The 14,547-nt window shown below is 53.6% G+C and overlaps 3 protein-coding genes across 10 annotated transcripts; 1 reads left to right on the top strand and 2 right to left on the bottom strand.

Annotated features, from left to right (window-relative positions):
- Positions 1–4,614, bottom strand: EIF2B4 (eukaryotic translation initiation factor 2B subunit delta). 7 transcript variants are annotated; one of them, XM_019635497.1, is made up of 13 exons: positions 4,484–4,614; positions 4,057–4,100; positions 3,596–3,731; positions 3,193–3,402; positions 2,854–2,936; positions 2,570–2,661; positions 2,223–2,337; positions 1,935–2,011; positions 1,647–1,749; positions 1,273–1,400; positions 961–1,138; positions 370–550; positions 1–248 (listed from the first exon to the last, which is right to left on the bottom strand). In XM_019635497.1, exons 1-13 carry the CDS (start codon positions 4,512–4,514, stop codon positions 49–51), a joined length of 1,578 nt encoding a protein of 525 aa, XP_019491042.1. In that variant the 5' UTR covers positions 4,515–4,614; the 3' UTR covers positions 1–48. The 7 variants fall into 7 exon arrangements, with proteins under 7 accessions (XP_019491042.1, XP_019491118.1, XP_019491189.1 ...); XM_019635573.1 differs by having other exon boundaries at positions 5–248; positions 3,193–3,399; XM_019635644.1 differs by having other exon boundaries at positions 5–248; positions 2,223–2,311; positions 4,484–4,554.
- A 58-nt stretch (positions 4,615–4,672) lies between these two features.
- On the top strand, positions 4,673–10,864 carry SNX17 (sorting nexin 17). The gene is made up of 15 exons (XM_019636201.1): positions 4,673–4,946; positions 5,410–5,484; positions 6,464–6,581; positions 7,561–7,625; positions 7,909–8,019; positions 8,122–8,212; positions 8,348–8,435; positions 8,665–8,734; positions 9,020–9,112; positions 9,202–9,405; positions 9,548–9,673; positions 9,836–9,913; positions 10,061–10,135; positions 10,226–10,267; positions 10,363–10,864. The coding sequence occupies exons 1-15, from the start codon at positions 4,884–4,886 to the stop codon at positions 10,474–10,476; spliced, it is 1,413 nt and encodes a 470-aa protein (XP_019491746.1). The 5' UTR covers positions 4,673–4,883; the 3' UTR covers positions 10,477–10,864.
- Positions 10,573–14,416, bottom strand: ZNF513 (zinc finger protein 513). Of its 2 annotated transcripts, none has more exons than XM_019636002.1 (4): positions 14,177–14,416; positions 13,767–13,928; positions 12,225–12,812; positions 10,573–12,133 (listed from the first exon to the last, which is right to left on the bottom strand). In XM_019636002.1, the coding sequence occupies exons 1-4, from the start codon at positions 14,229–14,231 to the stop codon at positions 11,307–11,309; spliced, it is 1,632 nt and encodes a 543-aa protein (XP_019491547.1). In that variant the 5' UTR covers positions 14,232–14,416; the 3' UTR covers positions 10,573–11,306. The 2 variants fall into 2 exon arrangements, with proteins under 2 accessions (XP_019491547.1, XP_019491633.1); XM_019636088.1 differs by lacking the exon at positions 14,177–14,416 and adding an exon at positions 14,051–14,129.
- Positions 14,417–14,547: the final 131 nt, after the last annotated feature.

The following is a 14,547-nucleotide window of genomic DNA, read 5'->3' as shown; positions in this document are numbered from 1 at the left end:
TTGCTGAGTGTGGGGAGTATGTCCTTTATTGAGCCTGTGTTCCCCCACTCACTGGTCACTACTTTTGACTCGTAAGACAACAGGTACAGAACTGCACGGGATCATCCCCAGCTCCGTAATCACCAGATCCACAAGCTCTGGGGGAGTCACATCATAGACCAGATTCAACAACCGTAGGGATGGGTGCTTCTGCCAGTCAGCCAGGGCTACATGTTCTCCTCGCTCACACAGCAGGTCATCAGGATCATCTACAATGGGAGGTGTATCCATTTATATCCTTTTAGAAAGCAAGTTGTGGTTCAACCTCCCCTCTCCTCAGATCTTCTCAGGTCCCTGGAACCTTCTCTGTGCCCTCCTGGGCCTGCTTACCTAGCTCATTAGAGACAAAGGCATCAGTCTGCACACGCTCACAGAACTTGTATGTTTCACAGCAGACCAGCACTGGCACATTATGGGCTCGGGCCACCAGGGCCAGCTGTGCTGTCCCTACCCGTGACATCACAGACCCATTGGCCAGGAGTGCATGAGCTCCCAATAGCACCTTAGAAACCTATGTTGGAGAGTAGAGAGGGGGTAAAAAATGTCATCTGTGATCAATGCAGAATAAGGTTCCCCACTCCTGCCCAGGACAGCAATATTATGACAATGAGTAACAAATCTTAATGATGGCTCTTCTTGGAAAACACTTGACCAATGACCCACCACACCTCCCACAGAAAAACTAAACTCTGAAGTTATTTTTGTCCTGTCTCCTCTTGGGAGTTGCTAGTTTAATACAATGTTCTTTATAGCATAGCTAGACTGCTATGACATGCTGTAGATGTGTTTCCCATTAAATATAAACAGGGCTATCCAATTCTAATATTTCTAAATAATTATAACCCTAAATAATAATCAAGTGGGATTATCTATACCAGTAAAGCCTTTTACTACAACATTGTCCCTTTCCTCTGCGCTCACCTCTGGGAGCACATAGGAGGCTGCAGGAATCAACAGGTAGGAGGCAGGGACCCCAGCACGGACTAGAGAACGAAGCATGTGCCTTCCCTCCAGCCGTGGCCGGCTGTCCACCACTACCACCCGAAATCGCCGGTCCTCAGCCCAAGCCTCCTGAAGAATTCGTGATACCAGAGATGAGCTGGAGTGAATGGAGAGGAGGATTCAATTATAATCTAACTGATGGCCAGCTCATTCCTGAAGGGCAAAGGGGTAATCCCTTCTTCACATCATTTCACCTCCCCAATTTTCTCAGTCACAGCATCTGGACCATACCATCCATATACCAGGATCACATCTCCATTACTGATCTTCTTACAGGCAAAGCGTGAAATTGCCTGAGCTGCAAGCACAATCTTCTCTTGCACATACCGATCAATGGCTAATCGAAGTTCTGACTTGGCCTAAATGGAGTAAGATGCTTAGGGAACAAGAAATAGGTACATTTTTTCCTATGATGATCATGCCAGATGCTTGAAAGGGCTCAAGGGGAAACTAAAGGGGTCCCAAAGGAGGCGTAAGTCAGACAGCCCAAGCACTTCCTTAACCCTTGACCAGGGCAGAATGGCCGAGTTGCCCCTCCTGGGAGTCCTGAACGTCTCTCAGCTCTACCCGCAGGTGCATGCCTTGCTCATTCCTCATATCATCACCTCCTCTTCCCGCTTGGAGCTGCTCACACCCGTGATCTCCTTGTTAAGGAACTTGATGGCATTGTACATGCTCGCTGACAGGGGACGGCACTGAGTCAGGAAGCTAAAACAACAACACCTTACATTTGTGCAACTCTTCACAACTTACAAAACTTTCACGTTAAAAAAAAAATTCTTTAAAAAGAAGACAGAGAACAGAACGATGAAAACAGAGGTAGAAAAGCAAGACAAAGAGTACAAGAAAAGGACTAGGTGAGCTGGAAGCGGGCTTCTGGTGGCTGTCCTTACCTGAAGTAGGGCTTTAGTTTATTCACTAGGTCCCTTGAGAGTTCTTCATTGGGTGGTGTTGTGTAATCCTGAATCACCTGTAGTGTACACAAGTGAGTCAGCAAAATCCCCCCTAAGAAAGGTCTCTGAAAGGGAGACAGGGTAAGCTTCACTGAGCAAAGTGTTCTAAGGATAGAATCATTCCCTCTTTCCCCCCGAGATTAATTTGGGTGAGAGAGGCTGGGGTCGTGTTGGGGAAGATGGGGCTGGGTCACAAGAGGGACCAAGGCAGGGCAGGGCATGGCATACCTGCTGCAAGGCACGAAGCAGGAAAATGCACCGGGCATTGGAACCACTGACCAGGCTCTGAGAGTACTGCAGGCCGAGTCGCACCATGGCTGGGTGGATCACAGAGGATGGGATGCTGATGGGATGACGGTGTCACACACTTTGCAAGGGAGCTTGAGCACCTACTGCCCACCTGCCCCTGATGAAAAGGAACTTCCTTCACTAGCACAAACATCCCATTTCCTCTAGTTTTGTCTTGTGTTCATGTTTCTTCCCACAGATCCAATCTCAAATTTCCAGTCACTTTCAATACAGAATTACTACAACTCCTCAGATTCAAAAGTGGTAACAATTTCATAAGATCCTACCTCATATACTGGGTCAGAGAGTTTTGTCTGCTGTACTGGGGTAGGTGTGAAAAGAGGCTGACTTTAGATCCATAATCTTTTCGTGTTGGAACCTTGAAAAAACAGGAGAATAAGACCAATGGTGCAGAGTTTAAAACTTATGGGATGAAGCTGAAAAGGAAGCAAATACTAAAACTACTTTGACCCAAATAGCTATCCTTCTCCAGGGTCTCATTTTCCCCCGAGCACTTTTCCTCCCTCTAGGGCTAGGTTCTTTTTTGCCACACGCCAAACTTACTTCTTACCTGTTGTCGCTCTGGATTTTTAACAAGCCTTCTCAGAAGTGTGAGGTCATTGGCCTGAGTGTACTCAAGGAGACGCTTCACTCCTAAAAGATAATGATCATGTTTTCAAGACTCTGTAGGTAATAATGGGAAACTTGCTTTTAGGTCATAGGAAACATCAAGAAAAATTAGACAGAGGGCGGGGGGGGAATGGGAGGAAAGAGTAGAAGATGAGGTTGAGAGGAGAATTTTGAAATCTGGGAACCAAGGCGAAGGATGGGAGCGCCGTTTTACTATGGGAAAGACTGAGTTCACACAATAAGTAGAATCAACAGAGATCTTGAAATGAAAGGAAGATACCTGAGGGGGTTTCTCCAGCTGTGCTGGGACTGGCCTGCGGAGGGGGTCCTCCTTGTTCACCTTTTCTTGCCTGTTTCAGGGCCCGCTCAGCCTCTTGCTTGGCCCGCCGTTCAGCACGAAGTTCAGCTTTACTCCGACCAGCTGGAATTTTCTCCCCAGCAGTGACCAACTGACTGTCGTCAGGTCCTGGTACTTTTTTGGTTGGCCCTACTAAAGGTAGAAGGAAGAAGTGCCCAAGCCCCAGGCAGGTGATATCTGTGTCCCCACCAAAGCTTCTCTCCATTTATCTAAACGTCTTCACCCTTCACTTGCTGAAGCCAAGTCTGCACTCTCCCTCGCACTTCTCTGTCCCACATCCCTCTATCAGCTCCATACCCCAGCCCTTTACAAAAAGATCCCGCACCTTGGCATTGGGCTGCAGGTACTGCAGAACCACTTTCTGGTTCTGCCCCCCTTTCCTCCTTCCGTTTCTTCTTCTGCTGTTTCTTTTCCTTCCGCTGCTGCAGCTTTTCTTCTTGGGTCATCTCCCTCCCCGCTGCCTGAGACACAGACATGGAATGCTGTTCTTCCCCAACAATTCCAAAGGTGAATAAACACTACTGGATTCTCACAAGATTCCCATAAGGTAAAGTCCCTAATGTCCCTAACTCTCACCAGCTACCTGTTACAAGCTTACCTCCCACAGGGATCCAAGCTTCTCCTCCAGGGTCAGAGCCACATACCGTTAAGGCAGAAAGAACTCTAAAATCTCCTGACTTTACCGAGAAATACAGTGAAACGGGGATGGAGGTTGGGGCGGAATACAGCTGACAGAGCCTCCTGCGTAGCGCTTGACAGGCGGCTTGGGAGGGCACCCACACTTACCCCAGGCCGAGGAGAACGCTCCGGCTTCATCCCAGATTCCGAGTCTGCATCAGAAAACAGGGCACAAAGTGAACCAGACAGGCTCCGGGAGGGTTTGGGGGCACTCGTAGAAAGCGCAGCTGGCTGTTGGGTCGGCATGACCACGGCTCTACCACCAGGTAGGAGGCGAGCCAAGGATCCGCGTGGGGACGCAGTACGCGGCAGGATCAAAGCGTAGGCGGGGGACGGAGAAAGGAAGAGCGCCCAACCTTCACACGGAAACCGGGCGGTACGCGCGGCTCGGGACTGCGCCCCAAGCAGTGCGGACCAGCGTCCGGCGTGGCGCCGGAACTTGACGACAGTGCACACCGGCGCTCAGGGCCCAGCAGCAGCTGTCCGGAGCCCGTAGTCTCGCGTACCTGTTTGTGCGCCCCGGCCCTTCACTCACCCTTGCAAACAGCCACAGCCACGGCAGCCATCACGCTGAGTCCAAGGCTCCGCCCACCACGGTCACAGGGACGGCAGCGCCTCACTGGGCCGACTACACTCTCGGACTTGCACTGGAGCTCCGCCCTGGGCTACGGGTGGCGATGAGGGCCGTCTCACCCTGGGGCTGAAGTCTTGGCAGTCTTCTCTTGCCCTTTAGACTACAGTTCCCAGCATGCCAGGGGTGCTGCGCCCCAGAGCGGATGTCCCACCGCCTTTCCCACATCCGATTTTAGCCCCCTCCCCCCACCCCCCAAAAAATGGCGAGTGAGGCTGCGGGAACGCGCTGAGCAGCGGAGGCGAGCGTGCAAAGCCGCTACGGCCCTCAGTCCGGAGCCCGGCTGGGCCCTGCCGCAGGGAACATGCACTTTTCCATTCCTGAAACCGAGTCCCGCAGCGGGGACAGCGGCGGCTCCGCCTACGTGGTGAGGAGCGACCGGAGCCTGGCCGGGCAGGGGCGGGGATAACGGGCCGGAGCCCTCTCCGAGCGGCCTCCGAAACCTGGCATCTACCCGTCGGGCCTGGTCCCAGGCCGCCGATTTCTGACGGCCTTGCTGGGAACTTATACCACGTCTCAGATTCGCCCAAAGGTCACCCCAGCTTCTGTAGGTCCTTTGTCCAACCGCGTCGCCTCCTCCAGCTGGGCCGCGGCTGTTCTGGTGGGCGTCACTGGCCTCTTGGGGAGGGAGTCTGCGACACGAGTGCCCGAGTTTCCCCCGAACTGGTCCTTCTGCTTTGGAACCTGGCCATGGGGAAAACAGAACTGAAAAACCCTCGGAAGGTTTCGGCGCGTTACTCAGGCGGAGCTGTGCCAAGCAACTTCTCGCCAGGGTTGTCAAGGGGCTCGCCCCGACGCCAGCCCTAAAATGCCTGCTTTTGTGTTCTCAGGCTTATAACATTCACGTGAATGGAGTCCTGCACTGTCGGGTGCGCTACAGCCAGCTCCTGGGGCTGCACGAGCAGGTGGGACTAGCACCCCTGCCTTGAGGCAGCTTCAAGCCCTTCCTTACACCTGGACATCAGTGTCTCCATTTCCCCCCACATCGCTTTTCTGTGTAGACTGTAGACTTTAATCATTGCCACAGGGAAGGATCTGCTACTTTATCTTATCGTTTGACATTTCCGGGGAACTCCTTAAGAAGCATAATGTCTGCCCTCTAACTGCTCCTCCCTATAGTTACAACCTCCTTCCTGCTTTCTCCATTCCCTGGCTTCAGCCTTTGCCTGTGCATGGAAAAAGCGACCCCCCACCCTCCTTTTCCACTGCCAAAGCACATTCCTTCTGTCATCTGGGCTGCAACTTGAAATTCTTTCCCCTGCTCATACAAACCATTAACTGATTTCCTACTCTGTTCTTGGGCTTCTCTCAGTGTGTGTAGCTGGTCCAGTTTTCTTTATGTATCTGTTTTGCAGTGTTTCTCAGTTCTCACCGGATTGTGAACTCTGTTTCACTCAGTTCAGAGTACTGGTTCTACTGATAACTAGTTGTGCAACCCTGAGCAAGTTACCTAATTTTTTTGAGCCTCATTTTCTACAACTGAAAAGTGCATTTGTTGATCTGTAAAGTCCCTGTAAGTCCAAAGATACTTAGCTATTAGTTAACCATTTGTGTGCATAAAATTTCCTCCTAAAGCCCTTTGCTTCTTCTGAGGGTTCAATGAACACAGTCTTGCTAGATAATCATGGGTCCCTTGTTCCTGGCCCTATACAAACCCTTCCCATACTGTGAAGGGGATGACTTGTACACAGTAAGATAGGAAAGAACTTATATGTGGGTGGGAGGAACAGCTTTCTTTGAATTTTACCTCTGTCAAAGGAATTGTTTCCCAGATGACAGAAACTGAGGGAAGGGAAGAGAAGACCAAGAGAACATTGTGAGTGTGGATTGCCTGTTCTCATTTGCTATGTTTATGTGAAGGGTTGTATCTCTTTCTCTGAATAGCTTCGGAAGGAGTATGGGGCCAATGTGCTTCCTGCATTTCCTCCAAAGAAGCTTTTCTCTCTGACACCTGCTGAAGTAGAACAGAGGAGAGAACAGTTAGAGAAGTACATGCAAGCTGGTGAGTGGTTGAACTTTTGGATGGCTATGTTGAGGACTATGGGGAGAGATCAACCGGCTGGTTCTGTAGGTCCTAAATTCTAGACCTGGTAAGACTCTTGCTTCATCTGTTAGTTAATTAGCAAAAGAAAGTAGCATGCAAGGATACTGGAGATAGAAGCAAAGCAATTTGGGCCCTAACATCTATTAGAAATACTAGTATTAACACTAAATAGTCTTAATGCAATTTAGGTGTAGATCCATGGGGAGAACTTAATTTGTATCTGATGTGCTTTTTTTTTTTTTTTTAAGATTTTTATTGGGGAATTGGGGGGATGGGAACAGTGCTCGGGAGTTGGGGGAAGGGGAACAGACAAGTTGCTGTCGTTTTGTTCTTCAGTCTAGTTGTGGAGGACGTTGCTTCACTGGCCCAAGTTGGCACCATCATTGCGCTCTTCTCTGGTGAGGCAGATCAGTCGCCGGCCTCTGGACGGCCGCTCACTGCGGCTGCTGGCCGCTCACGCTGGCTGCTGGCCGCTCACGCTGGCTGCTGGCCACACACGGTAGCCCATGGCAACCCACTGCCACAGAGGCTGCAGCCCACACCGTCGCCGGCGACTCATGGCAGCCCAGCTCCAGGTTGAGCTGTTGTTCAGCATCTTAGCTGTGGAGGGCAGTGTCACTGGCCCTCACATGTGGGATCCGAACCGGGGCCCTCTGGCATCCCAAGCGAGTTCTCAACCATCGCGCCACTCGGCTGGCCCCCCTGATGTGCTTTTGATTGACATTATTATTTCCCTAGTTCTATAGACTGGACTCAACTAGATGGCAGCCAAGGGTGGGGCAGGTGAAGAATTTATGCAAACAGTGAGTGAGGTGAGGCCAGCTGGGGATCTGACAGGCCACCATCAGCCCAGGAAATGAGGTCTGGGGAACCTGCTCCTTCTGGAAGAAGCTAAGGAGCCTTAAGTTACTAAGACATCATTCTTTTGTCCCCACAGTTCGGCAAGACCCATTGCTTGGGAGCAGTGAGACCTTCAATAGTTTCCTGCGTCGGGCACAACAGGTAGGGCTTTAGATGGGATCAAGATTTAAGAGAAGGACCTTCCTGTAGGGCCGTGTCATTTTAATAAAGTGGCTACAGAGGAGTCATCCTGGCACTTTTTTTTTTTTTTTTATGGAACGGGGCTTCTGCTGTATCAATGAAATCAAGGAAACCGAGCCTGTAATTAAGCAGCTGAGAATAAAGACACCAGAAGGACCTAGACACAGAGTTGGGGATAGGTCAGAGCTGGACACTGAGCAGGGGTTAACAAAGTGGTGCCTTCTATTCCCATATTGCTCACCAGGAGACACAGCAGGTCCCCACAGAAGAGGTGTCCTTGGAAGTGCTGCTTAGCAATGGGCAGAAAGTTCTGGTCAGTGTGCTAACCTCGGATCAGACTGAGGATGTCCTGGAGGTGAGGCGCTTGTTCTGCACTGCCCCTGCACCTCAGGGTCCAGGCTTGGGGGGGTGATTGAACCAACCAATGTGATGAGCCGTACTTCCTTCCCTACCCCAGGCTGTGGCTGCAAAGCTGGATCTTCCAGATGACTTGATCGGATACTTTAGTCTCTTTTTAGTTCGAGAGAAAGAGGATGGAGCCTTTTCTTGTGAGTTTCTCTGTACTTGACTGCTTCCAGGAGTGAATTAGCCTGCTTTCCCCTAGAATGTGGCATTTCCTCAGGGCTTCCCTCTTGATTTCCCTCCCCTTGAGTCTCATGACATTTTCTTTTTTTAACCCGTAGTTGTACGGAAATTGCAAGAGTTCGAGCTGCCTTACGTGTCTGTTACCAGTCTTCGGAGTCAAGAGTATAAGATTGTGCTGAGAAAGAGGTCAGGGCTGGGCTTGGAGGTTGCTAGATCGGATTATTGGGCCATGTATTGAGACAATAATCTAGACAAGTGGGTAGCACTGGGTGTTTCCAGCAGGCCTCCCAAGCTGCTTCCCACCAACCATTAGCCCAGTAGTTCAGATTGATCCTGTTTTGCCCTATTTTCCATTCTACCTCTTGCCTTACCCCAGCTTAGCCCCATTACCCCTTTCCACCCCTTGGCCTCACAGTTATTGGGACTCTGCCTATGATGACGATGTCATGGAGAACCGGGTTGGCCTGAACCTGCTTTATGCTCAGGTGAGCTTGGAGCTGCCTCAGAACCCTTCCCCTGAAAATGACTCTGGTATCCCACTCTTCCAAGAACACTCCCTGTCTTTTCTCCCAGTTCATGGGGAATTTCTTAGAATATTATCGTTCCTAGGCACAACCTCTACAGTCCCTACTTTATAAGCCAATTTCGGTCAAGGACTCACCACAAAGTATGTGGGTGTAGGGGTCAGGTTGGACAGACGTAACTGGACACTTTCCTTGGCCCTCTGACAGGGAGCCCTGAACCCCCCTACCCCTTGTCTCCCCTTGTAGACAGTATCAGACATCGAGCGTGGGTGGATCCTGGTCACCAAGGAGCAGCACCGGCAGCTCAAATCTCTGCAAGAGAAGGTCTCCAAGAAGGAGGTGAGCCCTGCCCGTCTCCCTTCCAGAGGCTGCTTTCTCTGAGCTGCTCCACTCCCCCCTGACCCTTCTGCCTGCTGACTGGGTTTCAGTTCCTGCGGCTGGCCCAGACACTGCGACACTATGGCTACTTGCGCTTCGATGCCTGTGTGGCTGACTTCCCAGAGAAGGACTGTCCCGTGGTGGTGAGCGCAGGCAACAGTGAGCTCAGCCTCCAGCTCCGCCTGCCTGGCCAGCAACTCCGCGAAGGTTCCTTTCGAGTCACCCGCATGCGCTGTTGGCGAGTCACCTCCTCTGTGAGTTGTGGTAGGAGTGGGGAGGCCTTTGGGACGGGGGCCTGGCAAGCCTGGAGCTTCAGGAATGGGCTGCAGTGGGTCAGGGAGGCAGGCCGGCCGATTGGTCAGAATGAACTCAGCCTAATTCCCCTTCCTCTTGGAGGTGCCATTGCCCAGCGGAGGCACAAGCAGCCCGGGCCGGGGCCGGGGCGAGGTACGTCTGGAACTGGCTTTCGAATACCTTATGAGCAAGGACCGGCTCCAGTGGGTCACCATCACCAGCCCCCAGGTGTGAGCCCACCCTCAGGCCTCCTCTGGACCCCATTGCACCGCCTCTCTTAGATACCCAAGTCTAGGGCTTCCAGGACTCCATGTGAGTGGGAGCCCTTGTCTTAGGGGTGCTGGGCTCAGGATGACAACTCGTCAGGCTGAGCTCTTCTCTTGCCCTCAGGCTATTATGATGAGCATCTGCCTGCAGTCCATGGTAGATGAACTGATGGTGAAGAAATCTGGCGGCAGTATCAGGAAGGTAAGCAGCAAGTGTGGACCAGGCAGCTGAGTGGTTGTGCTCTCCCGCCTCTTGTTCTTGGTGTGACACTTCCCGAGAGAGGGGAAGTGATGGGAATTCCAAAGGGAGTGATCCTACCCTTACCAGTGCCTGTGTCTCCATCCCCAGATGCTGCGCCGGCGGGTGGCAGGCACCCTGAGACGTTCAGACAGCCAGCAAGCAGTGAAGTCCCCACCGCTGCTTGTAAGTGTTACTCCTTGTTAGTACCCTGGCCCCAGGCTTGCCTTCCCTCCCGCAGTGAGGTCTCTGATCCCTCTGCCTCTTCTTTCCCAGGAGTCACCTGATGCCAGCCGGGAGTCCATGGTCAAACTCTCAGTGAGTTTCCCAGGAGGGTTGGTGAGTTGGGAGGTTTTTTATAGGGGGATCTTGGGAGGCTCGAGCCCTCTGACCCCACCCTGCCTTTGTTACAGAGCAAGCTGAGTGCCGTGAGCTTGCGGGGGATTGGCAGTCCCAGCACAGATGCCAGTGCCAGTGATGTCCACGGCAATTTCGCCTTCGAGGGCATTGGAGATGAGGATCTGTGATCTCCACTGCTAGAATGTCTGCCCTCTCTACCCCAGGGGAGTGTTCAGAAACTTGCCCTGTGCCTGTATCCCCCAAGCCTGGGGGTCTTTTCCTTCCTACCTTCCCCTTTTCTCCTCTTGGCCAGGGGCCTCCTAACCTCCTTTCCCTTCCCCCTTGGGCTGGCTGCACAAAGGACTATCCCCTTTTCAGAGCTGGCCCTCAATGCCAAATTAGCATTTAGTATTTTGCACAAAGTCCACGGGACCATGGCTACCTGCCTTGGGGAGGAACCACAGCTTCCCCCAGCTGCTTCTGGCTTCTTGGGGCCATGGGCCAAGGGGATGGGCAGAGGTCTGTGTATGGTCTGGCCCAGCTTCCTGTCATTAAACTCAGCCTGATTGCTGCCTACCTCTGGTTCCCTCTCACTCCCTGCTCCATCACAGCATGGGCTGCTGTACTAAGGGTGAGGCTGAGCTGTGCTTGCCACTGCCAACTCAGCATAGACATGGCTTTGTTAGTGTTTCCTTTATTATAAAGCACTGAAATAAGTTAAATAAACAGGTGGGAGGCTGGGCAGTCCCCCAGCCAGTTCCTCCACAGCCCCTGGGAGCAATAGAGGTGAATACAGGGCCCTTCTCACTGAGCTTGTTAAGTGCATCAGTCAAGGCAAGGCCCCCTGGTCCATATGGGCCCCCGGCCCATGGGGTTTGGGCTGGTCCATATAGTGCCTAGGTTAGTCTATGTGGAGCCCCTGGCCAGCGGGGGAGGGAGGTGGTTTCTGGTCCATATGTATAAAACATACAGGAGGGTCAGGGCTAATTCATAGGGCCCTGGGGGAGAAGGACCTAGTTCAGGGTGAGTCTGTATGGAGAGCCCGGCTACCAGTGGTCCCCAGGGCTGTTGGACCCCGAGAGCTCAAAACAGAGGTGGGGCTGTGAGGTGGAGCCCAGCCCTCAGAGGCAGAGAGGCCAGGCCCTCCTGCCCCACCATGCCCGTGCACCTTCTGGTGGCGTTTGTAGTTGTCCCAGTGGCCTGTGGTGTAGGCGCAGGTGGCACAGCGGAAGGGCTTCTCGCCTGTGTGCCGCAGCATGTGGCGTTTGAGGTTCATGCTCTGGTTGCAGCTGTAGTTGCAAAGGCTACACCGAAAAGGTTTGTCCCCCGAGTGGATGCGACCGTGACGCTTGAGGTTGGCCAGGTTGCCACAGGCATAGGGGCAGAGGGGGCACTTGTAGGGCTTCTCTCCTGTGTGGACACGCTGGTGCCGTTTCAGGTTATCCAAGTGAGCAGAGGCATAGGGACAGCGGGCACAGCGGAAGGGCTTCTCGCCACTGTGTGTCTTCATGTGCCGGGCCAGGTGGTTGGGATAGTGAGTGGCAAAGGGGCAGAGGCTACAGGCAAAGCCTTTGTCACTGGGGCCCTGGGGCCCCCCACTGGCACCTCCTCCAGCCTCTCCTCGCATGCAGCGCCCACACATGGCAGCTCCCAGCCGACTACCCTCCCCCTCCTCCAGCTCTTGTCCACAGTTCCGGCAGGTCCAAGGGAACAGCAGCTCTGGCAGTGGTTCTGATCCAGTCCCACATAGGCCCTCCCCTTCACCCCGCAGCTGCCCACAGTCTGGCAGGAAATTGGCACCACCTGGCGGCACGTGGAGGCTCAAATCTGGAAGCAGCAGAGCATCTGTGGGGACAAGGAGACCTGGGCTGTGAATCTAAGTACCCCCTAGGGCCACCCACTCGTGTCCCAGGTTCTTGGGTCCCTTGCTTTTTACCTGCAGGTCGCCGGGGCACTGCCGCCTCCTGCTCTGTGGGACTGGGGGGCCGGGCTGGACGTGGAGCACAGCAGCGGAAGCCACAGGTCGGGCAGGGAGGAGTGGGGGGCCCTGCGTGGGTGCGCTGGTGCCGCCTCAGGTTGCCCAGGCTGCTGCAGGCAAAGGGGCAGTGGGGACAGCGGTAGGGCTTCTCGCCAGTGTGGGTGCGGGTATGTCGCGTCAAGTTGACGAGCTGGGCTGAGGCGTAGGGGCAGCGACCACAGCGGAACGGCTTCTCCCCGCTGTGTGTCTGCATGTGCCGCTTCAGGTGGCTCGAGTAGTGGGACACGAAGGCGCAGAGGCGGCATGAGTATAGTAGCCGTGGGGGCAGCGGGGGCCCCCCACCCGGCCCTCCTGCCCCACAACACTGCCCCTCACCTGTCGGCCCCCCACACAGCTGGCAGGCTGGGCCTGGCCTCTCACCCCTGGCCTCCCCTGGACCCCTGGCTGGCTCCTCAACTTCACTCTCGGCACTTAGTGCCCGGCCGCCCCCAGACTCGTCGTCACTCAGCCCATAGGGAAGCCCAGGCCTGGCCCCCAGAGAGTCTCCTGGTGGGAAAGATGTGAGAAGAGACATCAACATGGGGTAGGACCAGGCTCTAAACTCCCTTTCTCACTTGTGCTTGCCCTTCTCTTCCCTTCAGTGATCCCGAAAATGAAATACGAATTTTCTACCACGGAGCCTGGACTAACCTAGTGAAGACAGTTGTACCTAGTTTCATTTAATGGAAAAAAGACCACAGACTGAAATGAATCGATAATGTAATGAACCGATTCTTAGGAAAAGAAAGTAAAAATACACAAGGCACGAGGCCTAAGACCTTTTTCTGAGCTCTGTATTAGTAAGGTACCTTTTAGTATGGAGCTGATTATAAAATAAAAACTCTTAAAAGAGTCTTTGGAGGGAAGTGGAAATGAGATAAGACTTCCAAGCCTAAATGATGGGTTCTTGTACATGGATTCTCCCGGTGACTTCCAAAAACATCATAAGTGGCATAAATGGGTATAGGCAGTGCAGCAAATTAAGATGGAGTGATGCTAAGATCATGGAAGAGGAATGTGGAAGGACACTGGAAAGTAGAGACTCCAACCTCAATATAAAAGGAGCTTATGCTGCAGGTGAAAGGGAGTTCGATTAGACATAAGTACTAGCTTGAATGAGAAGTTGCTTCCCTGAACCTCTTAGAAATAAACTCATAAAGAATGGGCTAGGGAGTGGGACAAGGTTATTAACAGCATTTACTTTTAACCAGTTGCTTCGTGTGATTCATTCACTGTCTTATTCATACAATCTTTGGACCAGGCCCCAGAACTTCACCTCAACAAAGTGATGGAGATAATTGGACAATCAGGCAAATGAAATCTAACTCAAATCTAACCTAAACCAGCCCTAGATGGTGGCAGGGAACGGTGTTTTGCTCACTGGCACGAAACCGTAACCCGCCTCCTGAAAGGTTGGGGTTCCAGTGGTCACTAATCCTGAACAAAGTCCCACAAACACACCTTCAGAGTCTCTCTCGAAACCCATGAGCTGGTCGCTGTTGCCGTCACCTTCCTCCTCTTCCTCTTCCTCTTCCTCCTCAAACTCCAGATCCTGGCCTAGTAGCAAATCACTCTCCAATACCAGGGCTCCGGGTCCTTCATCGAGGGAGTCTTCGGTATCCACTGGAGAGGGGAGGGGGCTTGTAGATTCTCCCTCAGGAGCCGTGCGCATCATCCGCACTGGGGGGCCAGCCCTCGTGGACCGTACTCCCGGGCTCTTACACCCTCCCGGGCTCCCTCAGTACCTCGGAGGGAAGCTAGGAGTCCGGATCGCCCACTCCATCCCTCAGGAGTCCCCCTCCACCCCGACCTGAACCCACTCCACTGACCCCACCCCTGCTCCTCCCCACTCGCGGCCCCTGACCCCTGACCTTTGACCCCCTCGCATTTCACGGGCTGCGGGTGGCTTTGCTTCCTTCGGGGCATCGTGACCGGCTCCAGCCCGACGCGCCTCCGGCCTGCGGCCGTCCGGCCCCGCCCCTCCCAACTCGGCCCGCCGCCCACCCTTCCTCTTAGGGCCCGCGGGCCGCCCCCATGCAGCGGCGCGGGCCCCGGGCAGCCCCCGGCCCTGGCCCCGGCGCCCAGCTCAGGCCGCTCCCGCCGCCGCCGCCGCGTCCATTCATGGAGCCCCCTACCCCCCCTACGGAGACCAGCTGGTACCTCCGTACTCGTTTCCGCTTCCGCTGCCGCAGAGCCACACGGGACGCGTAGTCCCTGGAAAGCAGAGGCTGTGCGGCTTTCC

This window comes from Hipposideros armiger, unplaced genomic scaffold (assembly GCF_001890085.2).
Source record: "Hipposideros armiger isolate ML-2016 unplaced genomic scaffold, ASM189008v1 scaffold_0, whole genome shotgun sequence".
Classification (NCBI taxonomy): domain Eukaryota; kingdom Metazoa; phylum Chordata; class Mammalia; order Chiroptera; family Hipposideridae; genus Hipposideros; species Hipposideros armiger.
The sequence above is the reverse complement of the archived record's forward strand: the minus strand, read 5'-3'. Positions and strand labels throughout refer to the sequence as shown.